The following is a 17294-nucleotide window of genomic DNA, read 5'->3' as shown; positions in this document are numbered from 1 at the left end:
AGTATTTTCCCAGTTTCTTACTCTTGGGTGAGTCTGACCAGCTCTTTAACTGTGCAGTATCTTTTTTATGGGAAAAGTTCTTGACAGTTGTTTAAAAAGCTACCTAGACTGAATACATACTTTAATTATAAAATCGTAAAAGCTTTTTGAGTGTTTAGGTTTAGACATTTTCTTTAAGTGCAGATAAATTATATAAATAACATAAATTATCAACCTGCAGTTTAGATTAAGATGTGATATTTGGTTATCATGAGCGTCCATAAATAGTTCATTTTACAGCAATTGCGACATCTAGTGGTCAGTTGAGGTATTGAGAACATTCACATTGGTAAAAGTAACTTCAAAAATAAAATGTAACCAGTTATGTTCCTGCATTGAGACAGCAGATTGAGTAGAATGATAAACATGAACCTTAATAATAAAATGATTACTTCCTTTGTTATTTTCCTCCTGATATTTAATCTATAATTAAATGATTTTAAGGCATCAATGAAATGACAGGTGTACAATACAAATGGCCTGCATCACAGCGATTTTAGGTGTACATAAAAGATGCTACGATGTTTTAATTTGACAAATGTTATGGATATTTTTGAAGAAATAGTGGATTTTAAAATGATTAAAAGGTGTATAATAAATCTCATGAAGTTAAGACAACTGAAGAAAAAACCCCCAATTAAATTTAAGTTAAAGTTGCATTAAAAACCAATGATAAAAACCGATAACACAAACAATACTCATGTTGTTCTTTCTGCGTTTATTTACAGCCAAACAGGCTCTGTTCAACAGACACACTAACAGTCAAATAAAGCTTCACTTCTGTACATGATCAGGAGCAGTAAACTTTAGTGTAAAGGACAAAGAGGAGAGGTATGTGAAGCTGAAGATTCAGTGCTGCTGCTGGTTATAGCTCTTCAGAATTTCCCATAAGCAACATTTAATTGGAGTTCCACATTTTAGTGCATCTTCACATTTAAGTTACATAATTCTCAAATCCACCAAGTAAACTGTAAAATAAATATGTTGTATTCATTTACCAGCAGAATAAAACCCTTCGAATATTTCCCATCACCACTGATCAACATTCATTTAAATCTTCAGAAACTTATTTCTGTCAACTCCAAATCGTATATTTGTAGCACCTTCACACCAATAGAGGAAGGGCAGACAGATGCATAACTGAACAGTAAACATATCAAGGCTAGCACAACTCTGCATGTAAAGCTCTCAATTTAATATTAGCAGCAACACCATGCTGAAATTAAAATGGCTTTTTTTGTGCAAAATGTTTATTTCAATAAACACTTTAAATTTAGTGATGTTAACATTTGCACTGTTAATAGGTAATGTCAAAACTACAACAGAACCATGTGTAAAGTGACACGAGTGTGTAAGTATGGACGCATCTGTAACGTGTAATTTTGTTCTCATTTCGTCCTGCTGGACACTCCAGGAAAAGAGACCTTGGTCTCACCTCACCCAAAGAATGAGAAAAAAAGAAAGTGCACATCAGTTTAATTTTGAAGCTGATAAAGTTGGAGCTAATTTAAACTAATTCCCATTCATTTGAATAGAAACTTGTGTGATTCTCACTTTCTATCAGGGAAACACAGTATGCATTTCCTGTAGTTGACAGAAATCTGGTCTGAGAAGTAAGAAAGGATCAAAAAGTCAAGAACAGCCTAATGTATAGCTGACAATACAAAGTCAGAGTTTTCTTTTTAGCATGGTGGCTGGTTTCTTAGAGATAAGAGTATTTCAGACATTGTATAAAGTAGTTTGTAGGATTTGGGGAGATCCATAAATAAAGCAATGCTTCCATAGAATACATACATAGCATTTTAAATTGAGTGTTCATATACAAACCGGTACATCCTTTTCCAATCAGCCTGTAATGTTGTACATTACGTCTCCAGCAGCCTATGACAGACAAACCTCCAATTAGCTGAAGAAAGCGTTTAGTGTGTTTTGCAAGTTTCTCTTCCACCAGATGTTATTTTACTTGATGATCCACTTTATATAGAAGACTTAAAATATGGAGAAACAATTAATTGAATCCTAAAAAGGGTAAAACAACAGAGCTAAGTTTTGTGCGTATATTTTGCAGCCCTGAATATTTCAAATGTAAAGCTACCCGTGAGCTACACACAGCGCACTCTGAAGAACGGCTCGTCTCACACTCGGACAGCGGCTCAATGACAGTGAAACACCAACAGACTGACTGTACAGAAGAGGAAAAACAAATAACTCTTAAAATATTTCTGTATAAAACTATAAATAAATAACATTGACAAGTTTCAGGTGGAGTCCTGTTAAAGTGCGGAATGATCTAGAATCGCTGCTGAACGTCGTTTTAAAAGTCAGGGTGTGGGTGCAGCTGAAGGAGTAGAGGGTCGGTGTGTGTGTTTTCAGTATATTTGGAGTGTGTGAGGGTATCGAAGCGAGTCTAGCTGACAGACTTCAGTGTGGCCCAGCGGTGCGTCCCGCGGACCTCCAGCGGCACGTCGTTGCTGAAGATGTGGTTGCAGAGCTCCTCCAGCGGCGGCTCTGGATCTGAAGTGGCAAACTGAGCAGCTTCCTCCACCGCCTTACGGATGGCAACGTCGATTTCCTGACAGAACAGACAGGATTCACGTCAATCCATACAACACCACGGGACAAGTTAAAGACACGTGTTCCATCTTAAAACATCATCACGTACTCTGAGGTGACTTTACTGAACACTTTAAGAGGTTTGATAGCTCAGGGGTTATGTTGAGTCCTACAATTTTCTCTCTTCAGACGTCCCATCAAATACCAATGATTATATACCTACAAAATTGTGAAGTCCTTTTTTGTTTTCTAGACATTTGTTAAAACCAGCAGATTTCTCGGTGTTGTTGTGTACCTTGAACTCCTCTATAGAGGCCATATTGCTGCCGAGCATGCGTTCCTTCAGCATGGTGATGGGGTCACTCTTACTGCGGACTTCCTGGATCTCCTCACGAGTGCGGTAGCTGCAAGAAGTGACATCACAGTAAGAAAAGAAAAAGAAAAAAAAAAAAAGAAAAAAAAAAAAAAAAAAAAAAAAAAAAAAAAAAAGTTGTCCTGCATCTTGTGGCATTTAAACAAAAAAAGTTTTACATTTCTGAATAACAATCTTCTAGCAGCTAAATGTGCATCATACACAAATAAACCAGCAGCTGATAAAGTCTCCAAGGAAAAGAGTTTTTCTAACAACATTGTTAGTGTGCTCTGGACTAAGATGAGGACAGTCAGGCTGGCCTTCCACCCTGGATATTCAGCAGAGACTTAACTGATTAACAGACAAAGTAGTTTGGGAGCTGCAGGTTACCAAGTTAATGGTTTCTTACCTGACACCTGGATCGCTCATGCTGTGTCCATGGTAACGGTAGGTCTGCAGCTCCATCACAATGGGACCCTGAAATGTAGACAGGTTATTTCTCAGAGTTCATTCAAAGTACTCTCAACACTAAAACTCCCCCGTGACAGTCTGCACTTATATTACACTGGAGCAACTCTAGATCTGTGTCCGTCTGGTCACTTTAACTGCGTTTCTCTTTGAGCTGAAAAAGAAGTTTTTAAAACTAAAGAATAAGGTTTCAGGCCAAGAAAAAAAAATAAAAAATATGTATACACTGAAAAGTCGAACACTCTTAAGGTCTCATCAGCAAACTCCACCTCACCTTTCCAGCTCTGCAGTGATCTGCAGCAAACTTGGTGGCCTCTCTGACACAAAGAACATCCATCCCGTCCACCTGCAAGACAAGACGATGAGGTTACAAGAGTCACCAGACGACGTCAGTGACTAGGTTTACATGTTTAAGTTAAATACGTGAATGCTTCTTCTAAGACGGGATGTTTGTGTGCAGTATCATACATGAGCATCAGACAGCTGTATGGATGCTCACACCTGCAACTGCCAGGACGGCTCGTTAGCCTCCTGTTATAGTCTAGGTCCGTTCAGGCCAGCTGCAGCGTACGGCCAACAGACACACTGCAGCTTCAGCCCAAGACCACACACTTTAAACCGGCCTAAGACAAGCAAAAATCTGGTCTTTATAAAGCTGGGCTCATTAGAAAAAAACAAAACCATGTTGAAGTCTAAAGGACTAACGGAGCCAAAAGTTGAGTAAGGGAAGCCATGAATTGAGTCGTAATACTGGGGTGGAAATGATTTGAATGAGAGATCAGATATTGAAAACAAGTGTGTGAACACATTACAGAAATGACCTCCAGGGCAAATGTGCTTTTTAAAAAGCAGAAAGTTTGGATTGTGATGCCTTTGCCCCATCCGTATCATGACGCCATCACAGCCCGTTTAGCAGTCATCTACTGCAGCAGTTCTAAACCTTCCTGCATCGGTCCTCTAGACCCTGGAGTACATCAACATCTGGTCCTGGATTAAAGAATTCTAAACTTCCGACAGATATCGTTTCCTCCTCGAGTGTCATCTTTGTGTCTCACTCTGATTCCTGGTATGAAGTCTCCTCTCTTGTAGTAGTCAGTGCTGGCGGACGCTCTCTCCACAGATGTTCCCATGCCATACTTGTTGTTCTCGCAGATGAAGATGCACGGCAGCTTCCACAGGGCGGCCATGTTGTACGCCTCAAAGATCTGCCCCTGATTGGATCAGAGAAGACAGATGATAAGAGAAACCTTTAATGAATCCGCAATGACGGTGTTACCAGGAGTAAAGAACGAAGACAGAAAATAGGTAACACACACTGTTCATAACTTAAGATGCTTCAAGAAACAGAAATGCTGAAGGAAAATTCACGTCAATTAAATGACCTAATGATTTATTCATTTAAAAAAAACAGACATTTACCTGATTGGCTGCCCCGTCTCCGTAGAGTGTGACACACACCTGATTGTTGCCCAGGTACTGACAGGCCAGAGCGATGCCAGCACCCAAAGGAACCTGGAAAATACTAAATCAGTGTGTGCTGCTTTAAAGTGCACCTTAAATCTTGGGATTATAAAAGATCATCATCTGATTACAAGTTACTATACATATATGTTTTTTTGTTCTTTCAGTTCACCTGTGCCCCCACGATGCCGTTTCCCCCGTAGAAATGTGGAGCGTACATGTGCATTGAACCTCCTTTGCCTTTGGCCACGCCCCCTTTGCGACCTGCAGAGAAGATCAGATGAGACTGATAAGTAATGTTGAAGGGAATAAGTGGTTCTCATTTTTAAAATCTCTCTCTCCTACCTGTGAGCTCGGCCAGGATCTCCTTGATGGACACGCCGCGGGTGTACGTGTACCCATGAGCGCGGTAGGCTGTTATCAGGTGATCTGAGGGGTTGATGGCTGCCTCGATACCTGCTGCACACGCTTCCTGCAAGGAAAAAAAAAAAAAGTACAATATTTTAGTGGAAGAGCTGTAGAACTATACAATCAGGGGCACCTTAACGGGTTTTTCATGTTTTGACAGATTATTTCGGTTTCTATTTTCCAGTGTGCTCTTTTCATTTTAACTCTGATATTGAGGTTCAAGACTCTGGATGACAGAGAAAGGCTGATTTAGAAAACAAACAAAAAAAAGTGGTGCTAACAGGGTATTTGTGCTCTAACCTGTCCATCATACAGGTGACAAAATCCTCTGATGATCTTCTGTTTGTACAGCTGATCAGCTTTGAGCTCCATGCGCCTCACAGTCTGCATGATGTGGTAATACTGAAGGCCCTGCTCCCGGGTCAGCTCCGCCTTCAGTGGAGGACCCTCCTCCAGGCGGTGCACGTCGCATTTCTACCACAAAAAAAGGCCATGATTTTCTACGGTTAGGAGCTGGCTTTTGACAAATCATGTCAATGAAAACAAGTTCATAAGCTCTCCTTTATACAAATCCAAACAATGTTATTCAGTAAAGTCACATTAATATTCCTGATTTTTTTGTTTCACCAACCTTAATATCAAATGTGGCCTGAGGGGTGAAGTCAGCGAATGAGCGGGAGACCACAACTCTGGCCCCCTGGTGATGGAAAACACACAAACATGTTTATTAAAACACACAGCTCACAATCACCAGGTAAAAACATACAAGTCTTCCACTCAGGGGTTCTGCCCTCCTCCTCCTCACAGCAGGTGGAACGGAGGGGGGGAGGGAGAGAGAGAGAGAGACAGAGACAGAGACAGAGAGAGTCAGGTTTCAGGTCTGTTGATTCATCCGGTCCTGGGGGACTACAGAAGGCCAGTAAGAGGCTGAAATCATGAACAATGTCCAATGTCAGCCTGGGATCTGAACCAAAATTATTTTAGTCCTGGAAAAACATCAAAAGTAAATATGGCTGAGCTCAAATCTCTGTTAATAACCATACTAAACTTCAGACATGTTTCATGGTCATAGTAAGATATACCAGCTATTCTTGTTTTAAGCCTTAAACTTTTTCACTAGATTTAATTCAACTGGATATTGAATGTCAGTAGTCTGTTTGAAGTTAGGTTAGAATAAACTGAGCTTAAATTAGCAGGAGCTTGGCTGAAGTTGCTAAAGCCCCATGTATGTCACAAACATTTTTAGAGATAAAACTACATTTATTCAGTTTATCATTTATACAGGAGTTGAAAACTTCCGAAAATGCAGCTTAAAAAAAAAAAAACTTTTACAGACGTGACTGAACTTACAATCTAAAGGTTTTATCATTCCACAGTAACACGTCACCAGATCCAGCACCATCTGCTAATGAAGACATTGAGATAATTATCCAAACCTTACCTCGTTTGCATGAATGATACGAGTCAGTATTTCAAAAGTCCATTTATGAGTTTTCAGATAAAAGCGAGGTCACATTTTGCGCCTTCACTTGAGATGAATAAAGATACAGAGCTGTCACACAAGCATCTCAAAGCATCAGTCTGAGCTCAGAAACCCATCACCTTTACTGACTGATCAATGAGTCTGTTTATCTGAGAGAAATCATGCAAGAGAAAAGTTTGAACCCTGTTAATGACAGACAGCAGGAAAAACAAACCTCCGACTTTATGTTTCATCCACAAAACTTCAGAAAGATTCATGCCAAGAATTGGATCTTAAATTGTTTTCTTTTAAGAACTTTAAGGAGGTTATTTCCCTTTCATTCTGATTTGTACCCGCCCCCTCCCCGGTTAGTGATCAGGCAGACATGGAGGATGCTACTTGTGTTCTTACTGGTCTGTCTAGCTGGTCGCTCTGGGTGCTAACTAACTCTGCAGCAGGCGCTCTAGCACTGACTGGTGGTGGTTTGGGTGGTTGCCACTGGGTCTGTGCCAAGGCGGGCGCCGCCGGTGACGCAACATTGACGTACTCTGACAGGTCAATCAGCAACTGGGGAGCACATGAGCCAACCAATCAGAGCACAGCACAGCCAGAGGAGCTCTACAGTCTACAGGTGAGCAGCAGCTATGTGGAGAACACACACAGACCTATAACTCTAGAGGTCAACATCAGGACAAACTCACTCAGGGAACTGGAACCAGCCCAACAGTGTCTACTTTTTATCAGATATTCAGAAATTGGCACAACATGAAGTCTTCATCTCAAAATGAAGGAGTTATATTTTATGATGTTCTACACTGGGTGATATTACAGAGTTAGCAATAAAATCAGCTGAGTGGGAAATTCTGATTTTTATAAACTAACCCCACTGCTTGCCCTAGGCTCCTGTAGTCAACGTCCTCTCCCTTTGTTTACTTCCTAGGGAGCGGCTGGGCGGGTGCGAGCACGAGCTATTTGCTGAAGATTCTCATCCGTGTCTTTGTTGAATCCTGAAACTGCAGCACGATAAGTAAAATAAGTTGTCAGATTGCATTAAACCCTAAAGGAGAAATTCAGGTGACTTTATCAATCCTCACATCTATTTTTTCTTTGACTTATTTGGGGGGAAAAAATAAATATTAAAATTATACATTGACTTAAAAATATGGAGATTGTATTTATAGGCCATAGCAAACAGTTTGACCAAGTTTATTATTGTATGCATAAAGATTTTTTTTAACATAAATTATACAGTTAACAAATTTGAGATGCACTTCACCTGTTCATCATAACAGTGTCATGAAACTAGGCCTTATGAGATTGTTATTATACCACGTTTATCATTATGTGGGACTCTGAAGGTCACAGCTGAGGGGCTGATAGATGTTGTGCCAATGTGAAATATCACTCAAACATGTTTGACCCAGGTCACAGGGTCGACTGTGCTACCACAGATGAGTAGATTAAACATCACAGTATCATGTAAGACTCAAAAAGAAACTAGACTGATGTTTGGATTAAGACTTGAACAATATAAAAGATAAAACTAAAAACTGCGGTGATGATGATCTGTGGAAGCAAATTCACAGGAGAAGAAATCAGCTCTGTTTTTCTGAATAAACCAGATATGAGAAACTCTCATTTAGCCTAACTCAAAGGACCGTTTATTTTGTCCGGGTTTGAAACATGGAGAGATGCTCATAACTTTAAGAACCATAGATAGTATTTTCTTTTACTAGTTTGTCAACTTAAATTTTTTTTTATTATTTTATCAAACCAGCAGCACAGAGATGCATCTATACTGCATTTAGGCCGACTACGTGGTGACTCAACGTGGACACTCGGGAGAGAGAGGCAGTTGCTGAAAACACTGGATTCCCACGTTGTGCAACAAAAGGCACACTGGTGTTGAGCAGAGAAATTAAAAGCATCTCATCACTCACAATTCAAAGTTAATGCATCTGTTAATTCAGTAAAACAGAGCAGATCGTTTTACCTTCTCATGTGAACAGAATGCTTCTGTAGGTGTACCATCTTTTAAATTATACTATGTGTTCTGTTTTATTCAGTATTCTAGTAAAGCTCCTTTATACACATGCAGTGTTAAAGAAGTGTTGGAGCGGCGCTGCACAGAGACATGAGCTTCTTACCTCGGACACTGTTTGGGCCCCCTACGGTTCAGGTTCAGGCGAGGGAGGAGGGAAGAGGAAGGAGAAAAAGCAAGAAATAAATAGGGATTGAGGTGATTGTGTGAGAAAGTGGAGAGGGATTGGAGGAGAGAGAGCAAAAGAAAAAGTGCTGCTTTCAGAGCGCAAAGCTGCAGAGAGAAAGGGTTCCTCCAGTCACTCAATGGTTTGTTTTTAAGAGTTAGAACATTTTTCTTTTTATACACGTCAAGTTAAAGCTGAATGGACTTGAGGATCCCTGCATCTCATGGAAAAACAAGGCACACATGCAGCTGCCGGGGCTTCAGTTTTAGAAACGGAAGAATGAATGATGAGGCCCTGGTGTGTTTTCAATGAAGACCAATATCTAACATGATCCTGTGTCTTTATCATTGTTAATTAATGACACACAGACAGTGGATATTGGTCGATTTGGATCTCCTCTAGTTTAAGCAGCGCCAAGAAGGGCAGATCATCTCACTGAGACACAGACAAGAAGAAGCAAATAAAACCAAACTGCATAGAAACCGAGAAGAGTCATGACGGCGAAACTGAGCAGGCTGTGTTTAACCAGATAAAAAACGAGCTCTTAATTCATTAAATATTTACATTGTCAGCCACAAGCAAGCGAAAATTACACCATTTATCTGACCCCAACATGCAAACTGCAAGACAGGAGTCAAACTAGCCTCAGAAGCTAATGTTCCGCCTGCTCACAAGGTCAGCCTCATGCCAAACAAAGCTAACAGTTAGCATTTCTTCTCGCAGCGCAGAAACGAGCCCCAGCTCAAAGTGTTTCCCCCGCACAGCACTCACCACATTCCTGCCAGTGATCCTGCAAAGTGCGTTAGAGATAATGGTTAACATATTTTTCATGCTACTGGACAACGACCCGGCTCTGAAGGGATTAAAGGCTGGTAATCTTCGCGGCAGGCTGCTAGTTCAGTGTTAGTGTCCGTCTTCGAATTGAGTCCGAAAAACACTGACTGAATCAGAGAATGGTTCCGCGAGGCTTTTATAGCAATCCTAAACACAGCACGTGATAGAATAAACATGTGCCGTAAATATGCATCAATTTAACAAATATTAAGGCATTTCTACATGTACACTGAACACATTTCCAGGTATTTCAAGCTGAGGGAGATTTGATTTAATAAATTACACTTAGTTTTATTTTTTTTAACAAAGCAGGAATATATAATTAGTAATATAAAATAAGAATTATGTAGTAAATAAAGACTTCAATACCTGTTCTCTTCTCCTTTATGAACATGAAATATACACATTTATTCTAAGCACTTATCTCACTGACAGAAAAGTCTGGGTTTGTAATTGTGTTATATTATTGAAACAAATAGCATTTTGACATATGATTTTATGTCTTTCTGGGTAAGAAAAAAAAAGACAAAAGGACAAGATTTGACAAAAGATTCAAACAATCATCGATCACACTTAATAAAAGAAAAAAACACAAGGACATCTCTAAAGTCAAGATAAATAAGAATCCATTTATTGCATTTGAGTAAATACACAATTGAAGTACACCCCCCTCTTTCTTACTGCAGTCTGACACATTCAGAATAAAGCTTCTCACTCAAAGTAAAGAGTACAGTTTTGTGCGTTTAAGCGACAGTGGAATATAAAAATGTAACATATCTGTAAAGCCATACTGTCTTTAAAAAGAGAATATAGTGTATGAGGTTAATATAAGACGAGGAACAGAAGTTTGTTTAGCTCTTTCACCAATAAGACACGACTGAAGTTGTAAACGGAGACGGTAACTGACTAAACCTGTGAAACACAGAGCAGATGTAGATTATGAAAGAATTTAAAAAAAGCTGCATTTGTTTTGTTTAATAGTCATTGTTCAAACAATAAAAAAAAAGCAACAGATCAAATGTAACCAAACATGTGGGCTGTGTAAAGTTAAGATGGTGTGATATAGGTGGTGTGTACTGAATGCATTCAATCTTCTTGACTGACCTCACACACTCACACACACATATATTTGAAGACTGGTAGGTCTGACACTGTAAGGCTTCTGCAGGCTGGCGAAAATCTGCTTTAGGACTCTATAGTCTGATTAAAGTGTCTTTTCCCGTCCAGATAAAGCATCGACTCTGTTAAAAAAAATACACAAAATAACATAAAATGACATGAATATTATTCTTTCAGGACTATTAACATGGTCGTGACATTGAGGTGGTATCTTCTCTTGTAATATTTGTTTTCTTTTTACTTGATGGCAGCTTCTCTTTCAGAGAGCACTTTCAGCCTTTTGCTAAAAAGCGGAAGTTCATATTGAAATGTTTCTACACAAATAAGTCACACAAAGGATGAAATTGATTTCAAAAGCAACCTCTGGATTTCACAGATCTTGATCAGAAACAGACTCACCTCCGTATGTCATAGGAATGATGTTTGGGACATCACGGTCAGACACGAAGGTGTAGTGGAAGACGTTGGTCGTGTTGCTTTGGCGGGTCAGCGGGTCAAATACCTCGCTGTGAACTCTAACCTGGATGTAGTTCCCCTGTGTGTAACACACCTGGAACCGAAACACACACAGTACAAAATAAGCTGCTAGAGGAATAAACAACAGGGAAGTTTCCAGAACAGAGCCGGGATAATGTGGAAAAAAAAAGGATTGATTAAAACATTTACTTTTTTTACTAAATTTATTTATAAAGTCAAATTAATGGCCTTATTTCAAGTTTCCTGCTCTAAAGGAAGAAAGGGGACGAATGCCCATAAATCCTACCAGATGATGTATTTACAGTTTCTACTCAGGCAAGAACATACTGTATAGTTTAATCCATCTCAAGTTCTCCACGCTTGGTACGGGACCCAAAGTAGCAGCCCAAGTAAATTAAGTCGTCTTTGATTCAGCTTTGTAATGATACGCATTTATGAATTAATAAAAATAATCAAATTTAATGTTGAAAAATGTGATATTTCAACAACTCAACATAGATGATTCATTTATGAATTTGATTTGTTTGATCTTATGGTTTCCTTTTTCAACATGAAAAACAAACAGCAACATTAGCATCTCATTGGAGTCATGTTTGTGTCCACCTGAAATATGTAAGTTAAATACTGACTCTGTTTCAGTTGTTTATTTTTCAACTCCTATCTGACTCGAGGGGTTTTTTTGTTCTCACACCACAGCACCGATCTAAATGTCCAGAATCACACAGAGTTTCTGACCTGTGACGAGAGCAGCAGCAGGGAGCCGATCTCCACAGGTTTCTGGAAGAGGATATCATCCACGGCCACCAGACTCGGCCGACACCCTCTGCAACATGGAGAGAGAAAAACAAACACATCATTTCCTCTCAGTAACATGATGTCCCTTCTCTCTCTGAGATCATCTTTTTCAAGCTCTCACCCATAGGAGCAGGCGTTGGCCCAGCCCAGCTCATAGGCTTTCCTCATCAGAAAACCTCCAAATATCCTGTTGAAGATGTTCCTCTCCTGATTGGCATAGAGACAGGAAAACAGATGTTATAGATATCTGTCCTGTTTAAATCGTTTTTTAACTTATATGAACTTAACAGCTGGATAAAAGAAAAGTCCAGGGGAGTCGTTTGAAGAAGAAGGAGAAAAAATTGCACATTTATTTGGTTCCAACAAGACTTGAAGCACTGTCAGAGTTAAATCAATCAGGGGTAAAAGAGAGACAAAGGGACATGAAGCCTGTAACAACCTGAGGGTGGCAGATCTCCAGTCCTTTCAGTTTGGCATCTTCCATCCACACTGAGTTTGGGGGAAGCAGTCTGCTGCGGAAGCTGACCGTCCTGCAGGAGGAGACACAAATACAGACACACTAAGTCATTGGTTTATTACAGTGAATCTTAAAATCAAATAAAAAAAATTGAGAAATGTTTATAATCATTAAACAGGCAAACCAATAAATTGTGTGTTTTTTTTCAGATTTGTACATTTTTTGTATACCCAAAACCTCGGCAGGTTTTCATTGAGGGAAATGATCAAACTGTTATGGAGGATGACATTGCAGTATCTCAGTCTCACTTTGTGTCTAAGGTGTTGAGGAACAGACTGTGTACGATCTTCCTCTCCTCGTCTGTAGGAGCCACTTTAAGCAACGAAGCAGTGCTCAGCACCTGACGACGGGATTTATTAGCTATAAAACACAAAAAAAAAACAATCAGATGACACAGAGAAAAGAGGGGGAATGTTTCTCATACAAATGGGAGCATTACATTTCCTCAATACAGGCAGTGTAGTGATTGTGTACCTTCTCCTTCCTGAAAAATCTTCTCCTCCTCTGGGCCCTCTGGCTTCAGTGGATTCACATAGGCCGCTCTGAAATAAAGATGAGGAGGAAATGAAGACACACGAGTTTAACAAGCTATAATGCAGTGAGGAAATAGTCGATCCATAAAAATTAAAATAAGCATCAGCTACTGTCCCACTCCTTTGTACCTCTTGTTCTCTGGATCCCGGGCGACCATGACAAAAGTAGCATCCAGCACCGGGGAGTACGCTCCATCATGATACTGAAAGATGAGTCACATTACTGTCGATCACACTGCTTATCTGTTACACTCTCATTGTTACAATCTTTGTTATGAAACTGTTACAAGCACGCATATCTTGATCAATCCATCTGGACAGGAGCTTATTCTTTGGTGGGTCTTTTCTTTTTTTAGGTGGTTATATTGTGTTTGTCTCTGCAACCACAACAGATAAGGCTGTGTCCTTCACATGGCAGAATATCAAGTTTTTTTCTGGCTGTGTGTGTGCGTGTGTGCATTGTAGGTAGGAGTGAGTGTCCACCTGTGACATGTGCATCTTGGCTTCAATCGATGTGCTGCCCACCCACGTCACATGACCGGTGAACTTGATGTCGCAGTCAGGATAGATGATGTGCTGCCTCATGTCTGCCCCACAAAGAAAAACAACAACATGAAAAAGTCTGAAGGGTGGTTCTCATATTTACCTCCTTGTTCACATCTAGATACATGCTTTAAAATGACACCCCGATTATTCCAAAGGTTCAGATGAAACTAATCAAGCTGTGATTGTAGCCTGAATGAGTCTTACCGATCTTGTCCACCAGGGCTGTGACGATGGAGAGCGGCGACTTCTTCAGGTCAGAGTTATAGGTGTGAGAGTAAGAGATGAGGACTAAGAGAGACAAAGGGGAACATTCGTAACAGTTTTAGAGATTTGAACCTCCTCCGAGTACTTATACATAAATCATCACAGATTACAGTGATACCTGCTAAACTGTCCAAGTCCTCCAGGATTCTACCAAACCTGGAAAGAGACAAGTGCGAAGAAGAGGTGAGTTGGACTTCATCTGGTTGTAAACCTACACATTGTATAGTGTGTGTGTGTGTGTGTGTGTGTGTGTGTGTGTGCATGTGTGTGTGTACCGGACAGTGTTGTGGAACGTTAGGTATTTCTCCCTAAGCTGTGGTTCGGAGCCAAGGGGGAGGTGGACCTCCAGGTAACTGTCCTTCATCGTCTTCGATGGGAGGTCCTTTTGAGACTTTGCCAACATGGACGACAGCGACACGCGCTCTGCCATGGCCTGCTGATGGTCACTGCACATACAGGATTTTTGAAATGTCAATCGATTGAAGTTCTGAAGGCTTAAAAAAAAAACATTCACTATAAATGTCTATTAGCTTTTAAATATTTGGTCAAGTAATTGAAACAAATGTCTAAGTGAGCTTCTGGAGAAAGAAGCAGCTATTTACAAATATAGGACATTTCTTCAAATTCCAAATGTTCTTTTAAAACTGGTGTTTAAGACCAGAACTAAGCACTTATTTAAGGGGAACTATTATTGTAAATCACCTGGACAGTCATGTGTTTATTAGCTGAACTCTGGTCCTTGTCCTTAAAGAACAACTGATTCCTTCACATCTTGTTTTTATATATTTTGAGCCTGTGCAGCACTCGCCCCATTCCATTTTAGAAAATCCTCATGTTATGCAACACAGAATAATTCAGGACTGTTTCAGGAAAAGAAAGAATATCATAAAATAAAGTGGTGTTTTTCTTTGTCTTTGACACAGGGTGTTTCTGCACCTCCAGTTAGTGGAAGCTCCCACGATCTCTCTCAGCCTGTTCCTCACTGGAAAACAGAAGTGAGAAGACAAAGTAATCAGAAGAAGAAGTAATCAGATCATCTTTCAAAGTGTGTGTATGTTTGAGCATGTGTGTGTGTGGGTGCGGTTGAAGCACCACAGAGCTCGAAGTTTCATGTTTCATACGGCCTCTGTCCAAGTCTCAGTTTAACTAAAGACTGTTTTTACAGCAGAAGCCTTCAGAAAAAAATGTCAAGACCATGTTATCAACGTTATGCAATTTAAATGGAAATGGATTTTTTTCCCTGAAGGCTGCACTGTGCAGAGGACTGGGCAGAGAGACGATATGAAAGAGAAAAGAAGCAGTTGAATGGAGACAGAATCAGGTGGAGACCAGCTGTAACTAAACACTGAGGCTGAGAAGGAAGAAGAAAGAAGTTTATCAGACCACGGACAGATGCTGCAGGGAGGGTTTAGCTCTACTGTGGAGCAGGAAGAGAAATCCAGCCGAGGGGAACCTTAAATCCAGGCGTAACAGAAGGCAGACTGAGGTGCAACGTAAAAGCTGCTGAACATGAAACAGGGTGAACTTCAGCGAAAAGGAAAATGGACGTTCAGAAAGTCAGTGGAGAGCCATGCTGGAGGCAACAACGTGCAATTACAGGAAATTAAATGACAATTACTACAAGTAGCAGTAGTGTTATTTGGAGAGTTAGGATTTGTTTCAATTTACCAACACACACCATTTGACACGTGTAAAAGTGGATCTCCTGTGGAGAAATAAAACATGAATATTAAAGGTGTAAACAACCAGAGGATTGAGGGATATTTGGGGAGGACGAAGGAATTTGAATTTGACCCGAAAATGTCAAACAATGTCCGATGCTGAAAAAGAATTCTAACACTATATGTGAGTTTTAAAATGGGGATCAGTGTAAGAGGTCAACTGACTGTCTCACCTTCCACCATGTCTGGTGCCCTGCCTTTGTTGGACACGCCCCCTGTGCTGAGCGACCTGGTTGTCAAGGATGCAGCAGACCGCAGCAGCAGGAACCTGAAGCCGACATGAGGACACAACTTCTAAACATAAACAAACCTCGAGGTGTCCTTAAAGTCCACAGAGTAAAGTTACATTCACCCTCCTCTTCTATTTATAAGCACCCAAAGACGTCTGTGTTATAGTGTTCACACTGAACAGCTGAGCGGACACATACACACACATACAGAGACACACGCTTTACTGCCTGCTGCATCATGGAGACTTGTGATGATACCTGATACTCCAGGTTGTCTCAGCAGCCTTGTTTAGAAATCAGCTGCTCCTATTCTTTCCAAACAGGAGGATCGCACAATGAGTGACATTTTGCTCCATTATTAAAAAAAGAAACATTCTTACCCATCACTTAACCTTACTTTGCACTTACATTGTTCAAAAAAAAACCTCTGATATGGATTATCTTGCCAGATGATGTGTTTCTTCATGAAATAGGAAAACATATTTATAACTACTTATAAAAGAACATCTAAACATGTACCCTTAAATAGACACTTGATTTAAACTTTTTGTTATCGTTCGCCATCTCCAGGCATTTATTTTGAGTTTTTTTATTTTTGTAATTGTTGTGACTATGAAGTGCCAGACATGTCAAGATCGTATCAGACAAAATAGCTGAGCTTATTGGTGCAAATCACAGTTTTTGGTAAATTATTCCGCGTACCCCCAAGCTATGGTCCGCGGACCCCTGGGGGCCCTGGGACCTCACTTTGAGAACCACTGCTTTACAGTACTTGAATAGTCTGTGGCAGTGATGACACACCCTTAATGTACACACACACACACCCTGTTTTGGCCTGCTTCACATGTCCCCGGTGGAGCTGATTTATTTCTATATAAAGTAATACGAAACTAAACATTTCTGAACAACTAAATACTCAGACACAAGTAATATTACAGGCATGAAAACATCCCTGATATCCATTATCCTGTATGTTATGCGTGTGCGGTCAAATATTCAAAGACAAGAAAAAGCATGCTGAGCCTTAAACCGGCTTTATAATCACACTGACCTGGGTGAGAGCATGTTGGTGTCCGGGGAGACCTAGTTAACTGTTTATGGGATACAAATAAAAACCGTGAGTTAAGTCAAAAGGAGTAAAACTACAAATTTCCTCTTCAGCGCAGTGCCAGGGTGCCAAGCAGTCAAGACCAAAGGACGGCTTCCGGGTTGGATTTTTGGCTCCGCCCACCGCGGGATGACGCACAACGTACAAGCCTTGCCCTGAAATAGCGCCAGGCACAATCTATGATCAGGCCTTTCAAAATG

The 17294-nt window shown here is 40.3% G+C and overlaps 3 protein-coding genes across 6 annotated transcripts in view; 1 reads left to right on the top strand and 2 right to left on the bottom strand.

The window, feature by feature from the left end:
* LOC306834855 (uncharacterized protein) overlaps nucleotides 1-17294 on the top strand; it is a 103766-nt gene that overhangs the window by 52219 nt on the left and 34253 nt on the right. The window lies entirely within an intron of this gene.
* Nucleotides 738-9882, bottom strand: pdha1b (pyruvate dehydrogenase E1 subunit alpha 1b). Of its 4 annotated transcripts, XM_079361082.1 has the most exons (13): nucleotides 9722-9882; nucleotides 8891-8911; nucleotides 7155-7310; nucleotides 5913-5978; nucleotides 5582-5755; nucleotides 5219-5345; nucleotides 5046-5137; nucleotides 4832-4924; nucleotides 4468-4623; nucleotides 3687-3758; nucleotides 3354-3421; nucleotides 2888-2996; nucleotides 738-2611 (listed from the first exon to the last, which is right to left on the bottom strand). In XM_079361082.1, the coding sequence occupies exons 1-13, from the start codon at nucleotides 9779-9781 to the stop codon at nucleotides 2447-2449; spliced, it is 1359 nt and encodes a 452-aa protein (XP_079217208.1). In that variant the 5' UTR covers nucleotides 9782-9882; the 3' UTR covers nucleotides 738-2446. The 4 variants fall into 4 exon arrangements, with proteins under 4 accessions (XP_079217208.1, XP_079217210.1, XP_079217209.1 ...); XM_079361084.1 differs by lacking the exon at nucleotides 7155-7310; XM_079361083.1 differs by lacking the exon at nucleotides 8891-8911.
* Nucleotides 10394-17239, bottom strand: acot9.1 (acyl-CoA thioesterase 9, tandem duplicate 1). Its single transcript, XM_079361907.1, has 16 exons — nucleotides 17038-17239; nucleotides 15930-16024; nucleotides 15714-15740; nucleotides 14972-15017; nucleotides 14311-14481; nucleotides 14154-14191; nucleotides 13976-14059; nucleotides 13709-13812; nucleotides 13355-13428; nucleotides 13167-13234; nucleotides 12941-13052; nucleotides 12615-12705; nucleotides 12297-12382; nucleotides 12116-12203; nucleotides 11303-11453; nucleotides 10394-11025 (listed from the first exon to the last, which is right to left on the bottom strand). Exons 1-16 carry the CDS (start codon nucleotides 17049-17051, stop codon nucleotides 10970-10972), a joined length of 1305 nt encoding a protein of 434 aa, XP_079218033.1. The 5' UTR covers nucleotides 17052-17239; the 3' UTR covers nucleotides 10394-10969.

Source organism: Symphodus melops, assembly GCF_947650265.1.
Source record: "Symphodus melops genome assembly, chromosome: 14".
Classification (NCBI taxonomy): Eukaryota; Metazoa; Chordata; class Actinopteri; order Labriformes; family Labridae; genus Symphodus; species Symphodus melops.
This window is presented reverse-complemented; position numbering and strand designations above follow the sequence as displayed.

Excerpts from the sequence above, each read along its gene's own strand:
- acot9.1 (XM_079361907.1), bottom strand. Across the intron at positions 14,192-14,310 it reads ACGTTCCACAACACTGTCCG|GTTTGGTAGAATCCTGGAGG; the intron begins GTACACACACAC and ends GTCTCTTTCCAG. Across the intron at positions 13,813-13,975 it reads AGCCCTGGTGGACAAGATCG|ACATGAGGCAGCACATCATC; the intron begins GTAAGACTCATT and ends TTTGTGGGGCAG.
- pdha1b (XM_079361082.1), bottom strand. The coding sequence starts at position 9,781 with ATGAAAAATATGTTAACCATTATCTCTAACGCACTTTGCAGGATCACT. Across the intron at positions 5,756-5,912 it reads AGGCCACATTTGATATTAAG|AAATGCGACGTGCACCGCCT; the intron begins GTTGGTGAAACA and ends TTTTTGTGGTAG. Across the intron at positions 5,346-5,581 it reads GTCACCTGTATGATGGACAG|GAAGCGTGTGCAGCAGGTAT; the intron begins GTTAGAGCACAA and ends TTTTCCTTGCAG.